Raw genomic sequence first — 19,605 nt, 5'->3', positions numbered from 1 at the left:
CCTTGACCAGAATCGAACCTGGGACCTTTCAGTCCGCAAGCCGACGCTCTATCCACTGAGCCAAACCGGTTTTGGCTATATATAGATTCTTAAGAAGCATAACAAAGGTAGCATAACCTTGACAACTCTCACACTCCGCTGTGTCTCGTGTGTTCCTCCTCACACGGAGAAGAGGTGGGTGTGTATGGGGGGAGATAGTAGGCCCCAGGGTTTGTTCCCAGAACTGCAGCAACTCCTGTGCCTCCAATGTCTTTAGTGCAAAAGTACCTTTTTTTTTTTTTTTTTTTTTTACCAGAGTGGCTCATTACCTTGTTGGTCTTGCATAACTGGGCAAGCCAAAGCTCTCCTTCTAACATAGCTTGCCTGACACAGGATCCCACAACTGAGGGTCTAGTTGATGAACTCTCCCACACCAGTGGCAGAGAACAGGAAACGTGTCCTCCAGTAGTGGGGCTTTAGGTACTACAGGCTCTACTTCAGGAGGAGGGGGTGGTGGTAGTTCCTCCTGGTGTTCTGTAGGCTTTTGATCCTCGATAGGAAGTGGGCATAGTGCAGCTTGAACAAGAACCCACATAGTTAATGATGTCAAGGGCACTCGTTTTCCCTGGGCCTGACTTCTTTTTAAATTCCTGCCCACTTGTTCCCAGAGATAACTGAGGCCCCACTTGACTCTTACATATTGCTGTTGTTCGGCGGGCAGCTGCTGTCCCATTGTGAAACTTTAGCTGAGAAACAGTTCCCTCGAACATGGAAATCTCCAGCAGGCTCGTGACTTACTGTGCAGTTACTTTTGTTTTTGAGGTTTCCGCTGTGTCTCGTGTGTTCCTCCTCACATGGGGCACCACTTGCTGGGGCTGACCAGCAGACCCTGATCACCGACAGATGAATGATTACTCTGACATACAATTGCTGTGAAAGGGAGGGCTAAGGGACTGCTTGGCTAGAGAAACCACACATCCCTGTTTGCCTACCTCCTCAGGCTTTTATTTTAACAACAGCTTGAACTAAAATTAACTGTTAGATACTATCAGAAGGGTAAGCATCCTTGAGAAGACACTGTGTCCTTTAGGTAAGGACATCTACAGACTAAGCGTAAAGATTCCAATAAACACCCGGGGGCTCAGACTTGTTTGGAAAAGTCAAGGCGGGGCAGATGCCTTCAGCCAACTCCCCCTGGAGGTTCTGGCCTTTCGGAGTTTCCTCCTTACAAATTTTCCAACCAAGTCCCGTGCTTCCCCACACCCACACTTGCAATTTAAAGCATACGGTAATAGCAATTTGTATAAACCCAAGGACAATTATTCTCAGTAAAAGAAACAATGCATTACAACTCCTTCAAAATCACAAAATAAAATAAACTCTCATCTGAATTCATCCAATAGAAATGCTCTTTCATTTCTGCCCCTCTATCGCTTGATGCCTAAAAACAACACAACTTCAGAATTTGGTCTAAGTTACAATTTTTAAAAATAATGCATTTCTAAACTATTAAATGTGCATTATTTGGAAACAAGTGTATGCAAATGAGCCTTTAACTTTCAATCTATAAACCCACTGATCAATTCACCAGTCCACAGAGAAGTTTTCACTTGGAATTTGAAAGTCATTTTCCTGAAGTTACAACCTGGCTTTTAGGCTTGCTGCTTAAGCATAAGCCATTACTCCTACATGACATGGCCCACAGCACGAAGATTCGCAGCTGCACAGACAGGGAGATTCTGCGGTCTTCTGATGGATGGCATCAGAGCTGAAGGCTAAAAGACACTTTGGTGGTATAGCTGGGGACAGATTCTGTAACAATAGGAAAACATATACTCAGCCGTTCTCTGTTCCATGTTGGTGTGTGACTACATGATCAGAAGAACAGGACTAATGCCTTCTTTCTGTTTATGCATCTTGTGACAGGAGGCACACTGTGGAAATCGCACTTTCCCGCACCTCCACACTCCTCTGTGTACTCAAACTAAATGGGTTGAGTTGCTAGTCTGCCATCTTGTGCTTTCCATTTTGTGATTTTGATATGGGTATACCTTGATTTATATAAGAGATGACTTTTTCTAATATTGAATTTAAATGGGTTTTGAAATAGAATCTTATTATCCCATTAAGTAGGATACTGTTGTCAATGTCATTTAGTTAAAAACTCATGTACAATTAGCAATACAACAACCCTCACGCTGTAAGTATATGTTTCTCTGTAAGATAGTCGATGGTGTATCAAGCATTCAAGTGCACTAGGCAAATCAAATATTTTAAGGAAAGATATCTTTTGTTTTTGGTAAATGGAAAGGTAATTTAGGAAGTAAACTGCCCCGAACCAATTAACTTTTGTCAATTTTACTTTTATCAATAAATCATGTATGTAAGTATGGCATGAGTTAATGGAATTTTGTATATTCATTTAAAATGTTTTAAATATGAGTAACCTACCTCTTTCTTTAAGATCTTCAATATAGGCTCTCATAAATTCTTTATCAAAGTGTTGACGATCTTGTTCACTTTCCCTCATTTCTTCGCCATCTTGACACTGAATATTATCAATGGGATTGTCCATAAGGTTTACAAATCTATTCAAGAAAATATGGACAATATCACATTTTCCCTTGTGCATTCTGAACTGCAAAATTCCTCCCATGGGAAGTCAACCTTTGTTGTCCTAAACCCCAAGTTCTCACTTATTCTTGAAAGTCACAGTTGACCATAAAATTATCACCACCAGTGGATTCCACTGTGGAACAATCCATCAGGGTTATGGAATTAGTATTCAGGCACAGACTGTCCAGAGGCCTGATGGGGAGATGAGAGCTACTCAGCCACAGAGAGAAGGCAAGGGGCAAGAGCTTCTCTCAGTCAGATCCTTAAAACTGTCTGATGCCTTCCGGGGCTTGGTATTACTCCCAGTTAGTGACATCTTGTTTTTCATTTGTTGAAATTGATGGGGTTGACACTGGTCAACATGAACATATAGGTTTCATGTGTGCATTTCTATGTTACAAAATTTGTATATTGCACCGTGTGCCCACCACCCAAGTCAGGTCTTCTTCTGGGATAGAAAACTGAAACTTATGAACACAAACAGCTGTCTGATGGCTGCCAGAGGGAAGGACACCAACTCTTAAACCAGGCTTAACTAAAAAGAACTCAGGTAAAATCCCCAAAAAGGAGGTATTTCTACAAAATAAACTGACAAACAAAAAAGATCCAGAGACACTGAAGCAGAAGGGGTGGGGGGAGAGATTAATCAATGAGCTGATATGCATATATGCATCGCCCATGGACAGACAACAGTGCAGGGAAGACTGGGGAGGGGGAGAGAGCTGAGTGGAGGGGGTCAATGGGGGGAGAAAAGGGGGCATCTGTAATATTTTCAACAATAATGATAAATTTTAAAAAGAAAAAATATCCTCAGGTAAGGATTAACACACACACACACACACACACTCACACACACACACAAGAAATGAGTATTTAATGAGTGAATAAATGGATAAATGTTTGTTTGTTTTACAGTTTTATTTTGGGGGGAGGTTGGGCATTTTTATATCTTTAAAGGGATGGTAACTAAGAGATAGTGGTATTTAGGTAAATGGACCCTTAAAAAACATACCAGGGCCCTGGCCGGTTTGGCTCAGTGGATAGAGCGTCCCCCTGGGGACTGAAGGGTCCCGGGTTTGATTCTGGTCAAGGGCACATGCCCAGATTACTGGCTCGATCCCCAATAGGGGGCGTGCAAGAGGCAGCTGATCAATGATTCTCTCTCATCATTGATGTTTTTATCTCTTTTTCTCTCCCCATTTCTCTCTGAAATAAAAATATATTTAAAAAACAAAACAAAATAAAAAAAGACATAACAGGGTTGGTCCTATTTTATAAAATGTCTTAGGCTTCTGCTGCCTGGGCTGCAGAATGGAATCTATTTCTGAATTTTCTGTAATTGGCACCATGCTGGGAGCACTGCACGTCCTCAATAAATACTCACAGATTTTTTTAAAAATATATTTTATTGATTTTTTACAGAGAGGAAGGGAGAGAGATAGAGTTAGAAACATCGATGAGAGAGGAACATCGATCAGCTGCCTAATGCACATCTCCTACTGGGGATGTGCCCGCAACCCAGGTACATGCCCTTGACCGGAATCGAACCCGGGACCCTTCAGTCCGCTGGCTGATGCTCTATCCACTGAGCCACACCGGTTTCGGCCACAGATTTTTTTTTAAAGGTGTTTCCAAATGAGTTACTGCTAAGGAAAAAGTAGTTAAGTGAAAGCAACTAAAACGGCATTTGGTTTTCTGTCTTCACAATTGTAAAAGATGTTTTAAGTGAAAATGATATAATTATTTAGGAAATCCCTCAAAGCCTCTTTGGTTGCAACGGTAGGCCCTGCAGTCTTAGCACTGTTAGCTCGCGGAAGGAGGAACAAGTGAGGCCAGAATGGTGCTCATCCGCACACCAGGTGGCTGAGCTGGATGCCTCCAGCACCCAGTGACGGAAGTCAGCAGCTTTGAAAGGACTGTTGGCGGGCTTTTTTCTGGGCGGAGACTCCTTTATGCACACCCAGAGGGGAGATCATGGAAAGTGGCCACCACAATGAAATGTGATCTTCAGCAAAGAGAATGTCTACAGTGAAATGACCTGATCAGTTCAGTTGCTGGATCAAACCTAATAAAAATCATTCTAACTGGTTTTAGAAAATTATATGCAATAAGTACATGTGGCTTATCCACACACATCTGTCATATTTTAGCATATGTTTTCTCCATTCATTGTATTTAATGTCTAAATATAGAGAAAGCAAAAAGGTTTCAATTCTTATCTAGATCCACTCAATTTTTCCTTTGCAATCTTTCATTGCATTAATTGTTATTGTCTTTCCCTACCCCCAAAACAATCTGCCTATATTTCATCATTCTTCTTTTTTTTTTTTTAAATATATTTTATTGATTTTTTTACAGAGAGGAAGGGAGAGAGATAGAGAGAAACATCGATGAGAGAGAAACATCGATCAGCTGCCTCCTGCACATCTCCTACTGGGGATATGCCCGCAACCCAGGTTCATGCCCTTGACCGGGATCGAACCTGGGACCTTTCAGTCCGCAGGCCGACGCTCTATCCACTGAGCCAAACCGGTTTCGGCCATTCTTCATTTTTTAATCACAGTAAGTCACCATGCATATTTTAAATTTTGAACAATGAAATGGTACTTTTTATTTAAAGCAGCAGTCTCTTGCCCTCCCCTTTGTTACCCCAGAACCCAAAGGCAATCTTTCATTGGTCAGTCACTGTTTTTGTTGGGGGCAGAAATATTAATCATGCTCAGTTAACCGTGATTGTTCTGTTCTCATTAGAGAAGGCACATTCTGATCAGCTGGGAGTTGTACACCTGGGATATGGGAGTTAACCTGGGAATGAAGTCCATTCTCCTTTTCCAAGAACTGCTTATCATCATGGAAAGATTAACAACCTTATTGCCTAGAGCAGCCGTGGGCAAACTACGGCTCGCGGGCCGGATCCGGCCCATTTGAAATGAATAAAAAAAAAAAAAAAAAAAAAAGACCGTACCCTTTTATGTAATGATGTTTACTTTGAATTTATATTAGTTCACACAAACACTCCATCCATGCTTTTGTTCCGGCCCTCCGGTCCAGTTTAACAACCCATTGTGGCCCTCGAGTCAAAAAGTTTGCCCACCCCTGGCCTAGAGTCTAGACAATGGAATCCCAGGCATCTGGCCCACTGTGCCTTCAACCAGCATGTAGATTGCATAGAAATCCTCTGAGTTCTACCTCCTCATGTTACTGTCCAAAAACTTCAAAATCCTGTAAAAAGCATCAGAACTCCCGTGAACTGGGATCTGAGACAGGACCTCAGGCTCCAGACGCCCCTCGCTCCTTACCTTGTGTCTAAACATGTCTCTACTGAACGTGTCTCTACGAGGATCTCTGGTCTACTCACTTTCAAAGTTATTTTTTAAATAATTTTTTTATTGATTTCAGAGAGGAAGGCAGAGAGGACAGAAACATCAATGATGAGAGAGAATCATTGATCTGCTGCCTCCTGCACGCCCCCTACTGGGGATGGAGCCTGCATACCCAGCATGTGCCCTGACTGGGAATCGAACCTCGACCTCCTGGTTCATAGATCCACGCTCAACCGCTGAGCCACGCGGCTGGCAGTGGTCTACTCACTTTAAAGGTGTGGAGGAGTCACAGAGGGCCGTCGGGATCTCCACCAGATGGTCCCCACTGACGACTAACAAAGTGAGCTTCTTCAGGTTAAGCAGGGCATAGGGAAGGTAGGTCAGCTTGTTCTTATACAGGAGAAACGTCTGCAGCTCCTCTAGCCTAAGAGGACGGAAAAGGGATCAGAGCACAAGGACTCAGCTTCCCAGCAAAGAACACTAGAGTGAACTACCCATCAGTCCCAGCAGGAAATCACGAATTAGTTTATCGTTTATATGTGACCCTTATGAGAAAAAAACTAACTTAAGAAATTAAACAAATTCCTACCAGGTGACACAATTTGTGTTTATTTTTTATTTTTTTACTGACTTCATTGCCGATGGAAGACACAGATACAGCGGCAGCATAAGCACATGGCACAGGATGCAGTAGGGGGCCTAAAAAAATCAGCATATCCTTCCAATATGGATGTCTATCCGCTACACTGTACACCCGAAACTAATACAAAGCAGTGTTCAATGCAAACTGTAATCGAAACACTTTAAAAAATCAATATATTCCTCCCAGTGTCTGCCTCCTTCCAAGGGTGAACAGGGCACGGGAAAGAAGTTATGAAAATAAACAAATGTCAGCCAATGTTTCCTTTTGTAGATCCTGAGAGTACTGTTATTCCTCTCTCGTCGTATTTTCTAGCTTTCAGTGGGAAGAAGTCTGTGGAGGATAGAAACGAGCCGACGGCGCCCCAGGGCATTTTACTCTGGTTCCCGTTTTAGTCTGACTCTGCGGCTCCCTCTTCAGTGTTTTCTTTCATCCGTCTGCATAATCGTGACAGACCCCATAAACACTCCACAAAGCCCCTCCTATCTCAAACCAAAGCAGTTACCCTAACACTCACCGACTGAGAAAGCATCGCTACACATCAGATGTACCAGGAGCAGAAAACAGAAACAGGAGGTGGCCTTCAGACGAGGCCACTTTTGGTGTCTTATGCTACTTTCTAAAGAAGGTGGCAGATTTCAGGAGGCCAGAGATTTTGTTTCATTCACAACTTTAAACCCAACCTGCCATATAGGCGACTAATAACATTGGCGGAATGAATGAATGAATGATATGTGATTCAGTGTAACAATTATTTCTAAACATGAAATAGCTACAAGGATATAATTTGAAAACCTTAATAAGCATCCCAATTCTGTTTGAAAGATTATGTATAATAAATCAATAAGTGAAACTAGTAAACATTACCCTCACTGATATCCTAAACACGGAGTGATATATTTCTATTCCATATGTAATAATTTTACTTTTCTACTTCTGTGGAGTAAAGGAAAGTGGATGATGCCATTCTATTGGGGACCGAAGTAAAGTTCACCAAAACAAGGAAGATTTGTTCACATGAACCTATACAGGTAGGCAAAAGTAGGTTTACAGTTGCTCATATGAAAAACAATACAATAATTATTAAATAATATAAGAATTGTGTTTTGCAAATTCACAACTGTAAACCTGCTTTTGCCCATCCCTGTAGATACACATGTACATGTATGATGTAGACTAGACACTGTCTTATTATATAAAGAACCAAACTCATTTCCCAGAAACAATAAACTCTGGAGAATTCATTGATTTCAAAGACCATTCATGTGCTATGCAAGTGTAAAATGTTATGGTGTCTAAGATGTTAGTAACTAGTCCATACACCTCACCTTCAGAATGCAAGTAGCTACCTGTCTATGTCTTGTGGCAGGTCACTCAGGCTATTGTTGCTGATATCCAACCACTGCAAACTGGACATCCTCAGGACACAGATGGGGACACTGGAAAACTTGTTTGCTGAGAGATCTACAAATGTAACTTGCTTCAAATTACTTAACTAGAAAGGAACAACAAAATATTCCAATTACTTCTGTAAGAGAGAGAGTTAAGTTCGACTAATAACTTTTCAACTGATGTCTCTTCCCAAAGGCATTCCTATGAATATATGCAAAAGAGGTCAAAACAGTGTGTTCTGTGGACCACTGTGCAGCACACCGGGGGTGCGAAGATAAGTAGCTCACAGTGGCTGCCCTTGAGGACTTGGTGGTTTCATAAGTAAGCAATGCAATTTTATATAGTAAATGGGCAAAACAGAATTCTCAGGGGGTGCTGGGAATATCTTAAGACTGAGTTGATAAAATGTTTACTTATTTATTTATTATTTAATTTCAGGGGAGAGCACAAATGCAGTCCCCCACGGCCACAAAATAGGCAGTCGAGTTCCCCACATTTGGGGAAATCCCAGGGATCAGCACCTCCGGAGTGCAGTGGGTAAGCCTCGCCCTGGGAAAACCACCTTCGTGATCATGACATCTCCCCTGCCAGGTGAGTGTGTGAAATGTACACTTATAACCACTGAATTTTATGGCCTGTAAATTACCTCTTAATAAAGCGGGGAAGGTACAAGGAGCAGAGAGAGCAGCCTCGAGGCCGTGTCCCAGTCCAGATGACAGACCACTTGGACTTGGACTAGGGTGTTGGTGGGAAGGTGCTGGGCAGTGGTCAGATGTTTAGGGCCTGCCCAAGAGGACTGACTGACGGCATGGAAGCAAAAAAGGTCAGAGGTGACTTGGCTCGCTTGTAATCTGACCGCGTGAGAGAGGACTGAGCCATTTTCCAAACTGGGGAGGAATGACGCTGTGTACGGAACCATGACCTTGGCAGCGTCCCCTCCCCTGGACCACTGTCAGGCATTTGCTGGGGCGAGATGGGTGTGGGTAGAAGCAGCCACCTCCTCCCACAAGGAAGCTTTCAGGAAAGGAGATTAGCAGTGTGACCGGCAGCCAGGCCGTGTCCGAACCTTGCCAGCAATACCATTTTTAGCCTGTTCATCACCTGCAGGACTGTCAGACCCTTATCTCTTCAACACAAGAGGCCTGTTGAGTCTTATTTGGCAATTAAAACAGTTCACTGTCATCTGCTCCATTTTGTCAGGAAATGATTTGAAATCATTTATCCAATGAATACAGACCAAAGGAAACTGATAAATATTTTTCAGTTAATAAATGTCTTAAATCCTATCTGTAGGACTACTTGAGTTACCTACAGTTGTGTTCAGAATATAAATTTTTAAAATTATACCCCCTTTATTTATTTCCAGCTGCTTCTAATGCATTTCACCATTGTGGATAAATAAACCAGGTCTGTATCACAGACAATGGGCATCATATATTAAATAGGCATTAAATACAAATATCTTGCATGAAAACAGGATTTTTGCCTAGTTTTCCTTTGATGGCATTTCTGAACTGAAAATCAGGTCCTGGCCTAGTGTAAGAACATTTTAAAGACCTTATAATAGCCAGTAGATGGTGATGGCAATGTCAGGAAATTGTGACATAATATAGATGGGTTTCATTTTTCAAAGCTTCTTCCCCATATTATAGACCATTCCATATCATGCACCAAATAAAAATAAATCATCGTGCAGAAATGGTAACTTTCTTACTTCAAAGGGGAGCTCGGTCAATTCTAGATTTCCAGAACAATCCAGTTTCTCGAGGTTCTCACACTCTCCCAGTTCTGGAGGAATGCTCTTCAAATGGTTGAAACTCACGTTGAGTTCTTTCAGGTTCTTCAAACAGCCTGTCACCAGAACAAAGGAAAAAAATGACTATCACAATGACAGAAAGAAAATGAAAAATCCCTGAACACAGCATTGCTCACTCATGAGACTTCTAGATTCTGAGCATCTGGCAAAGGTCTGTATGTGCTGAGTTACACAGGCGGGACCCTGGCGTCCACCCAAAGGGACACTGTGACCAAGCAGCTCTGGGCACACAGAGCACGGCCCTGCCTGGCGACTTCCTGGGGTGGGAGGGGGAGCAGTTCTCACGGCAGCCGCACCTGTCCACCGGCTGCCTGCTCACCGGAGGCCTGGGCCCTGCTGAGAGACATACCAATTTCAGCCGGAAGATGGGAGATCTGGTTTTTTGGCAGATCCAGAATTCTCATCGCTTGGAAGAGCCTGACATAGGCAGGAAGGGCTTCAATCCGGGTGTGGTTTATGTGCCATTCTTTCAGGTGCGTCTGCTCCTTCAGGGCGTCTGGGAGCTCCTGGGACAGGTGAATGGCAGGGGGGCACTAGGTCCTCAATGTGTCCAAGCGCGCACAAAGCCCAGGAACACGTGTGCTCATTTAAAAAGCCAGAGCGAGAGGTCGTGAGAGGTCATGCGCGAGAGTGTCAGAGGTGACTGCCAGCTCCCGGGCGTTTCAGAGAAAGCAGGACACTGCGGGGGTCACTCATGTCGCAGCAAGAGATCAGCCCAGCTCAGAACTGCCGTGAATTTGTGATGTTATTCAAGTGAGATGCCTGGTCAGCACAGACAAGCTGGCTCACAGCCACAGCCACGACATGCCTTATTGTTTACACGTGCCAGTTTAACATCTAAAAATACAGCCTGTCCATGCACCCGACTGATCGATTTGGCCTGCATTTCCCTGCCTCTGTAGTTGCTTTTCAAAAAACTGATAAACATGTACTCTTTGCCGGGCCGAATTTCTAAGTGTTTTTAAGAGTCTGCAGGAGGGAAAGATGGACAGAAGGCAGAGGACTTCCGACCATGCTCCGCAGGTGCCCACGGGAGCCACTCCCTGGGCCTTCGTGGAGGAGGAGCCTCGAGAACCTGGTTCAGAGCAGACCTCTTGGTTTCAATTTTTTAAAAATATATTTTATTGATTTCAGAGAGGAAGGGAGAGGGAGAGAGAGAACCATCAATGAGAGAGAATCATTGATTAGCTGCCTCCTGCACACCCCACACTGGGGATCAAGCCCGCAACCCAGGCGTGTGCCCTTGACTGGAATCGAACCCGAGACCCTTCAGTCCCCAGGCCGACACTCCATCCACTGAACCAAACCAGCCAGGGCCAGAGCAGACCCTCTCAAGGTGAGAGCGCTCACCCGCCAAGGCCAAGGCTTTGAGCTCAGCTTAGGGGCCATCAGGACATCAGCGCTGCACTGAGCTGCCACTGGCCACAGAGACAGGAACACACGGACTCACCGTCCAGTGCTCTCCCGAAAGCTCAAACACAAACTTGCTGCTGCCTTTGTCCCTGCCCTTGGAAGGCAAGCTCTGCCGTAGAAGGGAGTTCCTCTCGAGCTTGTCCAGCAGCCGCACGCCGGTGTCCACGAAGCCGTCCCGGCAGTAGGCAGCCTGGGGGACGCCTCTCCGGCGGCACTCGGATACGAGGTTCCACTCCTCCTTTATCCTAAACGCAGGCAGAGGCGCCGTCACTGGGCAGTGCCCTCACCTGCCCGCAGAGGGCACCTGGCACAGGCACAGCCCTCCCCTGGCTGGAAGGGGTGGGGACAGTGGAAACTTAAAACCTCAGGGTTGTGAATTACTAGCAACTTTGGCTTTAAAAAGTTAGAGGAGTTAGATAAAATTCCCGGCTAAGATTTCTCCCAAAGTTACCTACACGTTTGATTAATGATAGTAGGTGGCTAGTATCCTATCCTATTCCTTGGATAGTAGGTGGTGCCAACCCAAGTTTTAAAAATGCACGCCCTCAGGAATTCGCTGATCGTTCACGAGCATGTGGACAGAAACACAGAGGCAACACCAGTTTATGAGACACCTGACTACAGAAAGTTCCCATCAGCCACCCTGGGAAATTCTCTCCAGCAGGTGCGCCTGTCACCATAAACTCCAGGTGCAGTCAGACGCTGGAGCTGGCTGGGGAGCCCTCAGCACCCCCGTCACCACCCCCCCCACACGCACACCCCTCCTCAGCACCTTCTCCTTGGTAACTGTCTGACCTATAGTTCTGCAACTTTCCACACCGATGCCTCATCCCCCAACTTTGCTGTAAACTCGTGACGACTGTGGGCCACACTTTGCTGCCCTCTGGGTGGCACAGTGGTTAGAGTAGTATTTTTGCCTGTGGTGGGCCTTTCTCATTTAGTGTAATATCTGCTTGGAGCCTTCAACAGGCTAACATTCTATGAGGTACAAAACCAAAATTTGTTGTCGTTTTCCTTCAAAACGCACAGACGTTGTCTCAAAATAGGTAGCCCAAGCACCCGGACCCTCCTCAGGGACTTGGTGGCAGGGGGATCAAGGCTTCTAGGAGGGGCAATTTTAAAAACAGACTCTGCATGGCCAGAGGCAGTACAGATGCTAAGTGACAAGTAAAAAGAAGTTCCAACTCTCTGGGACCACAGCATTATGTAGGGGAAAGGGATTGGCCAAGTTACTTAGGACCCTCGTCCTTGTCTTCCAATTCGGGATGACAGCCACCACCTGAAACAGCCATATTTGCTTACAGCAGCAGCTGGGTTATCAGGCATGATCAGAATGGGTGTTAGTTCGATCCAGATAGTTCATAAAAGAACCAAGAATAAAGAGACATCCACACCTTTGCATTTTGTTTTTTAACTTAAAGTCCAGGAATATCACACTTTGCCAACTTGGTGTAGAATGGTTGTGCCCATCGGAATCCCATTCCGCCCTTTATGGAAAAAACAGGCGCCCATACTGCATCCCCAGGAGTCCAGCTGGGTTTCTTCACAGGGGATACAAATTACGGAACGCAAAGCACCTGGATGTGCAACCGTCCCCGCTCATCGACTTTCATCAGCCTTGTGCAGAGTTAATTCGATTGTGTGATTCATATTTATCACAAACACAGTGATAACTCTATTTCGTTTTCATTGACATGAGTTTACATAAGAGCAGTCAGCCTACAAATCACACCACGACCATCAAATAAAATTGGCATCAACACAAGGAACCCTGCCTGGCACCCAGCTCCTGGGGGAGGCTGACATGCTGACACAGAGCAGCCCGCACCTGGCCCACATGAGCATGGAGAGTCAGGCGGCCCCTGACCCAGAACTGGCTGCAGAGGACTTTATCGCCTCATCGCCGCCTTCCCTGGGCCCAGCATGGTGCCTGGGTGCATGTGAGTCCCTACAGCTGTGGGTACTGCTTTATAGAAATTGAATGTTCTTTCTGGGCAACAGTGTGAAGGTTCGGAAGTTCAATAAGCGGGTGTCACTGACAGTGAGAAGGCCCCGAAGAAAGACGCCCCCTCCAAACACAGCTCCAGTCTGCCCGGGCCCTGCCTGTTGCGAGCAGCACAGAACATACTTTTCCAAGGCGCTTCTCTCCAGTCTCTCCGCCTCCTTCTTCTGCCAAGCTCTGTGCTTCTTGACTCGAGTTTCCCACAAGCCTCTGATGACAGAAATGTCGAATGCGACCACTTTATGTCCCATGTTGGGAGCATAAAATTACCTGTTTAAAAAATATATACATGTATGTCAGTTTCACCCACACACAGAAGGAAGTAGTCTTACCATGAATGTTGAGTAGAAACATGAATGAATCAGTTGTCTTAAGTGATGATGAAATGCCTTGTTCATTCAAGGATGTTATTCTGTGCTCATGTTCTTTTTAAAATATATATATATATTTTTCATTGATTTCAGAGAGGAATGGAGAGGGAGAGATAGAAACACCAATAATGAGAGAGACTCATTGATTGGCTGCCTCCTGCACGCCCTCTAGTAGGGATTGAGCCTGCAACCTGGGCACACGCCCTTGACCAGAATTGAACCCAGGATCCTTGTCTGCAGGCCAACGCTCTATCCACTGAGCTAAACCAGCTAGGGCTGTGCTCATGTTCTTAAGGTCTCTGTGTGACAGTCCAAGTGCAACACTCACCCTAGGGTCACCTCCTCTACAACATATTTATTACAAACATATTCCATTTGACTCAATGGAATTGTGGGTTCCCAGAGCTCCCCGGCCATTCCTCAAGCTCCAAGCTCCCATATTCTACTGAATTTAGCAGCTAATCTTCCCACTAGGTTGTAACATACTCAAGGGTAAGTTTAATGGGTTAATCACAACACACACACACACACACACACACCCCTGATTGTCCACAGCTGCACACCAGTCACCATTAAGTAACAAAAGCAAACATTGCACAAAGCTCTGAGAGCACTTTCCCCCCTGGGCCTGACCCCACCCAGCCTGGGGGCATGTTCCGGGAGCCGCCCCTGCAACATGAACGCAGCCTCACAAGCAGCTGGTCTCTGTTTAGGCAGATTTCCAAGTGCAAAGAAAATCAGACTCAGGCACGTCTCCGCTCTCACATCTTGGGGAGACTCAGCACAGTGCCTGGCACATAGTAGGCCCTTCGAATGAGTAAGTGAATATTTGTCGAATGAGTAAGTGAATAAATGAATGAATGAATGAATGAATGAAAGTGAATAAAATAATTATATCCAGATTGCTTCCTTCTCAGGCCACTCAATGAGCTTTCTCTCTTTTTACTTTCACAACTCATCTTTGCTGTTCGAGTGATTATTTGATCACTGCAAAGTATTTATCAGGACATAAAAGTGCATGTCCATTCATGCCAATAAGCCAGCGATTCTCAACCTGTGGGTCGCGACCCCTTTGAGGGTCGAACGACCCTTTCACAGGGGTCACCTAAGACCATTGGAAAACACATATATAATTACATAGTTTTTGTGATTAATCACTATGCTTTAATTATGTTCAATTTGTAACAATGACAATACATCGTGCATCAGATTTTTACATTACGATTCATAACAGCAGCAAAATTACAGTTATGAAGTAGCAACGAAAATAATTTTTTTTTAAAAATATATTTTATTGATTTTTTTACAGAGAGGAAGGGAGAGAGATAGAGTTAGAAACATCGATGAGAGAGAAACATCGATCAGCTGCCTCCTGCACATCTCCTACTGGGGATATGCCCGCAACCCAGGCACATGCCCTTGACCGGAATCGAACCTGGGACCCTTCAGTCCGCAGGCCGACGCTCTATCCACTGAGCCAAACCGGTTTCGGCGCAACGAAAATAATTTTATGGTTGGGGGTCACCACAACATGAGGAACTGCATTAAAGGGCCGCGGCATTAGGAAGGTTGAGAACCACTGCACTAAGCTATGGTTATCTCCCTTATCTGTGTAAAATAACTTTCTAGAGATTGTTTTAAACTGCCTCTGCCTACAGCATCAAAATCTGGCTACATCCATTTCCTGATTTGCACAAACATATGCAAACTTCATGAGATGCCCTGGGCCAGAACCACTCAGCTAAGCCACTCGGACTTCCAACCCTAGAAACTGTGAGATGACACAAGTTTGCTGTTTGAAGCTGTTAGGTGTTGGGGTGATTTGGTTGGGCAGCAACAAATAACTAACATGGTGGACAGTGAGACGAGAGGCCATTTATAGAAATCAGCCTCATTACAGTGCCATCTGGTGTCTGTACAGCCAGCTGCTTCCTTTGACACATCCACTAGCAAGGTCTCACACAAATCTCAGAGAAACGTGATTTCTTCTAAACTTACCCATTTAAAATCAATCCATCCCTGGCTGCTTAATCCCCATCTGGAGAATGGCTCCATGTTTATCTGGAGGGCACGTGTTCACACTTTGTTTCCTCACTCTGCTCACCCCTTTGGGGACATGCACACACGCACGTGCGCGCACACACACACTGATGCACACACAGTCTCTCTCACACACGTCCCTTTCACCACCTAAGTCTTAGTGGGTGTGCGATTCTCATCACCAGACAGTCACATCTGGCCTCAGTTGTGCAAAAACCTCAGCTGGTCACCGGACTTTCCACTCAGCCCCGTCCAATCCGTTCGTCACATGATAGTGACAGCCATTTTCCAAGGAGAGCTGGATCGTGCTGCCACCGGGCACAAGTCCTCCAGGGACTTCCCTTTGGAACGAGAGGGAGACCCAGCTCCTCACGGCACCCCATAAGCCCCTGGCGTGGTGTGCCAGCCCCTCCCACTCACCCCGACAGCTCTCCTCATGCTTGCCCCCCAGCTGCCCCCCTCAGGCTGTTCACAAGCTCCCCCTGCTTGGACCAGCCATCTGGGAGGCCCCAGATGGGCTCAGAGCCTGGCCCTCAAGTCAGCCCTCCACCCACACACCTGTGCAGGGAACCCTGTGCACGGAGCCCCTTTTCTAGGTGTGTTTCTGTCCCTTGATTCCTGGGAACTCTTCATACCTGGCATTTATGGGCACTCGCTAAACTCAGAAAGACGAATGCCTTGCCCCAAGTTCTCAATCTAGAGGGAGAACAGATGCTGAAAGGGATACATTTTAAAGCAGCAGGTGGATTCAACACCAGAGGCTGCATGCTGCTGTGGGAGCAGGAAGAGGAGGGGCGCTCAAGTGTGTGGGGAGAGGGGATGGGGGTGGTCCTGCAGGAACCGTGAAGAAGGGGAAAAACCTTTCCACGCCCTGAAAGGGCGAGGGCTATGCCATCTTACCCTGGATCCTCCATGTTGGGGCAGAGGCCATGTGCTCAGAAGAGTGCCTTCTTCCCGGAAGCCCAGGCCCCTGCTGGCCACGCCCGGGATTTCTTTGAACTAACCAATGACAAGCAAGGGATGTGCGCGCCATAGAGATGACCACATCCTGTGTAACAAGACCCGACTTGCGCCTGGCCAATCGGCAGGGCCCACAGCCAGCTCCCCTCCCCTCACTATTAAAGCCCTGATTTCTCACGGGTGGCACTCGGTTTCCGGTCGCTGCGTCGACTGGAGGCCCGGGTCGGGTTAGCTAACTCAATAAAGGACCTTCTGCTTTTGCATCGGACTGGCTCCCTGGCGTGGTTTCTTGGGGATCTTGAATTCTGGGCATAACAGCCCCCCCACCCGACCGCGGGTGTGTCAGAGTCACTTTACAGAACCACCCTGACCTCAAGCCAGAGGGCATGACTGAGAACATGTCCCCTGGCACTGAACACGCTCTCCACTCAGCGGTCGATAGGCCAGGACTCCAGGCAGGAGGGGGGCTGCTGGTCACCTTGGCCTCTCCTTTCTTGACAAATGATAAACTGGCCTGGCCGGGGTGGCTCAGCTGGTTGGGCGTCGTCCAGTGCACTGGTTTGATTCCCGGTCAGGACACAGGCCCAGGTTTCAGGCTCGATCCCCAGTAGGGGGTGTGCAGGAGGCGGCTGTTCAATATTTCTCTCTCACATCAATGTCTCTCTCTCACATCAATGTCTCTCTCTCACATCAATGTCTCTCTCTCACATCAATGTCTCTCTCTCACATCAATGTCTCTCTCTCACATGGGTCTCTCTATCTCTCTTCCTCTCCCTTCCTCTCTATAAAAGTCAATAAAAAATCTATTTTTAAAAATGATAAACTAGATTGGGGGTGTGGGGGGAGCAGGCTTAGCATCTGAGAGGACCTGAGTGGGAAGGACCTGGGGAGTCTGGGAGGAGAACAAGCGAAGCCCAGTCCAGGTGCCGAGGCCTTCCTGGTGACCCTCTTTGAGGTCAGGAGAGGGTCAGGGGGAAGATGGGAGAGGGGAGCAAAGCAGGTGTCAGGAGGTCCCCTGAACCAGCTGTGGGGGGAGAGGCCTGGCCCCCCTCCTCCCCACCTGACCCTTGGGGTCCCCAGGGCACCTCCTCCCCTTGGGCAGGCCAGCTCCAGGCCTCCCGGATATCTGCCCGAGGGAAGGACAGTGACCAGTGGGAATTTCCAGGGACACCAGATACAGTGGGGACCGGAGGGCAGACAGGGGCTTCAGTGGCACAAATTCCATTCTGTCCTCACGTAAGGCCACTGCCTGGATCTCAGAGGGAGTTTTCTGAAAGAAAGTGTGGGGTACGTAGGGGCTCACTATTCAAGTGAGGTCAGTACAGTCACAATACATCAACCAAGCTCTGAATTAAATACACGTTCTGTCACATGATCAGGATTTCCCCAGGGCACCCCTTACTTTTACTGTAATCTGCTAAGCTAGCAATGGGGATGGGGGCCCTTGGCTGCAGTGGGATTAAGAGGACAGCTCGGTGGGCTGCCCAGCCCAGAGTCCTGCCTCCTGGTTACTGCTGCATGTCCCCAAGACGGTCACCTCAGCTCTCTGAACCTCGGGGTTCTCATCCGGACACGGGGTGGAACAGCAGCGCTGAGCTCCTAGGATTGGTGATAGGATCACGCATAATCGTGTCAAGTGCTTAAGACAGTACCCGACACCTAGTAAAGCTCAAAATATGTCACTTATTTAAAAAATAGAAATCAAGATGGACATTGTTCCCAACTAAGTATAAGATACAAATGAGGGGAGCATCGGGCCTAGGCGCTGTCTGCACCCCCATGGCTCCAGAGGCTGGGGGAGCAGCCCCAGGTGTGGGGAGGGCTGGGCCAGCAGGTCCGCAGCACAGCTGAGCTGCCTACAGAGGCCAGGCTCTCCTCTGGGAGTCCCATCACTTTTTAAAAAGATTTTTACAGAGAGAGGAAGAGGGGGGGGGGGGGGGAGAGAGAGAGAGAGAGAGAGAGAGAGAGAGAGAGAGAGAGAGAGAGAGAGAGAGAGAGAGAGACTCCACAGGCTGCCTCCTGCACACCCCGCACTGGGGATGGAGCCCCAAACCCAGGCCTGTGCTCTGCCCGGGAATCCAGCCATAACCTCCTGGTTCACAGGCCGATGCTCAACCACTGAGCGCCCGGGGCTGAGGCAGGCTCATCTGATTCACCTGGAGCCGGACCCTCAGTGCATGGAGGCCGCTCAACCGCTGAGCCCCACGGGCCAGGCTCCGGCCCTGTTCACACCCCCAACACCCCCCACCCCCCTCCATCCCCACCCCCCCCCCGCCCCCCGCCGCCGGGGCAGATGCCACTCATCCTTTCAGGACGCTGAGGACACAGGCGGAGCTGCCTTCTCTCGGGACAGCACCTGGGCCCACAGAGGTGGGAGCTGGGCCTTGGGCTCAGGGCGGGGCGCTGGGGGTGCCACTAACCAGGAGCAGGAGTGGCAGCCGCCCGGCCCCCGCCCCACCCCCGTCCTTTGGGGGGTTCACCCCGTCCTGCCAGGCACAGCGGGAGGATGTAAACAAAGAGCGCTGCCGCCACCCTCCCGGCAGGTGCCGCCCTCCGGTCCCGCCACCCCCGGTTTCAGGAGCAGCCGCTCGCCCGCCCCGCCCCCCCCGCCCCCCACGCGGCCCCCCGCGACGGCCCCCTACCCGTGACTCCGCCGCCGACCCCGCCGCCCGCCGCCGGCGCCCGCGGCTCTGTCTGCGCGCCGAGCACGTGACCTGCAGCCCGGAGGCCGCGAACCTGAGCCGCGGGCCACGCGCCGCCGGCGGGGCTGTCTCTGCCGCGTGACTCGGCCGCGTGACTCGGCGGCGGGACGCGCGGGGCGGGACTCAGCGGCGGGACGGGGCGGGGCGGGCGGGACGGGACTCAGCGGCGGGACGGGCCTCAGCGGCGGGGCGGGGCGCGCGGGGCGGGGCGGGCGGGACGGGACTCAGCGGCGGGACGGGCCTCAGCGGCGGGGCGGGGCGGGGCGCGCGGGGCGGGGCGGGCGGGACGGGACTCAGCGGCGGGACGGGGCGGGGCGGGCGGGACGGGACTCAGCGGCGGGACGGGGCGGG

The 19,605-nt window shown here is 48.2% G+C and overlaps 1 protein-coding gene and 1 non-coding gene across 3 annotated transcripts; both read right to left on the bottom strand.

Moving 5' to 3' along the window:
• Positions 1-268: 268 nt before the first annotated feature.
• Positions 269-19,355, bottom strand: LRRC2 (leucine rich repeat containing 2). 2 transcript variants are annotated; one of them, XM_036333783.1, is made up of 9 exons: positions 19,195-19,355; positions 13,308-13,451; positions 11,217-11,424; positions 10,116-10,272; positions 9,665-9,801; positions 7,908-8,053; positions 6,187-6,342; positions 2,431-2,567; positions 269-1,791 (listed from the first exon to the last, which is right to left on the bottom strand). In XM_036333783.1, the coding sequence occupies exons 2-9, from the start codon at positions 13,430-13,432 to the stop codon at positions 1,742-1,744; spliced, it is 1,116 nt and encodes a 371-aa protein (XP_036189676.1). In that variant the 5' UTR covers positions 13,433-13,451; positions 19,195-19,355; the 3' UTR covers positions 269-1,741. The 2 variants fall into 2 exon arrangements, with proteins under 2 accessions (XP_036189676.1, XP_036189677.1); XM_036333784.1 differs by lacking the exon at positions 19,195-19,355 and adding an exon at positions 16,493-16,515.
• Positions 8,386-8,549, bottom strand: LOC118668711. The gene has a single exon (XR_004971719.1). It is a non-coding gene; the product is annotated as a U1 spliceosomal RNA (small nuclear RNA).
• Positions 19,356-19,605: the final 250 nt, after the last annotated feature.

The sequence above is a fragment of the Myotis myotis genome, unplaced genomic scaffold, assembly GCF_014108235.1.
Source record: "Myotis myotis isolate mMyoMyo1 unplaced genomic scaffold, mMyoMyo1.p scaffold_m19_p_13, whole genome shotgun sequence".
In the NCBI taxonomy this organism is placed as follows: domain Eukaryota; kingdom Metazoa; phylum Chordata; class Mammalia; order Chiroptera; family Vespertilionidae; genus Myotis; species Myotis myotis.
This window is presented reverse-complemented; position numbering and strand designations above follow the sequence as displayed.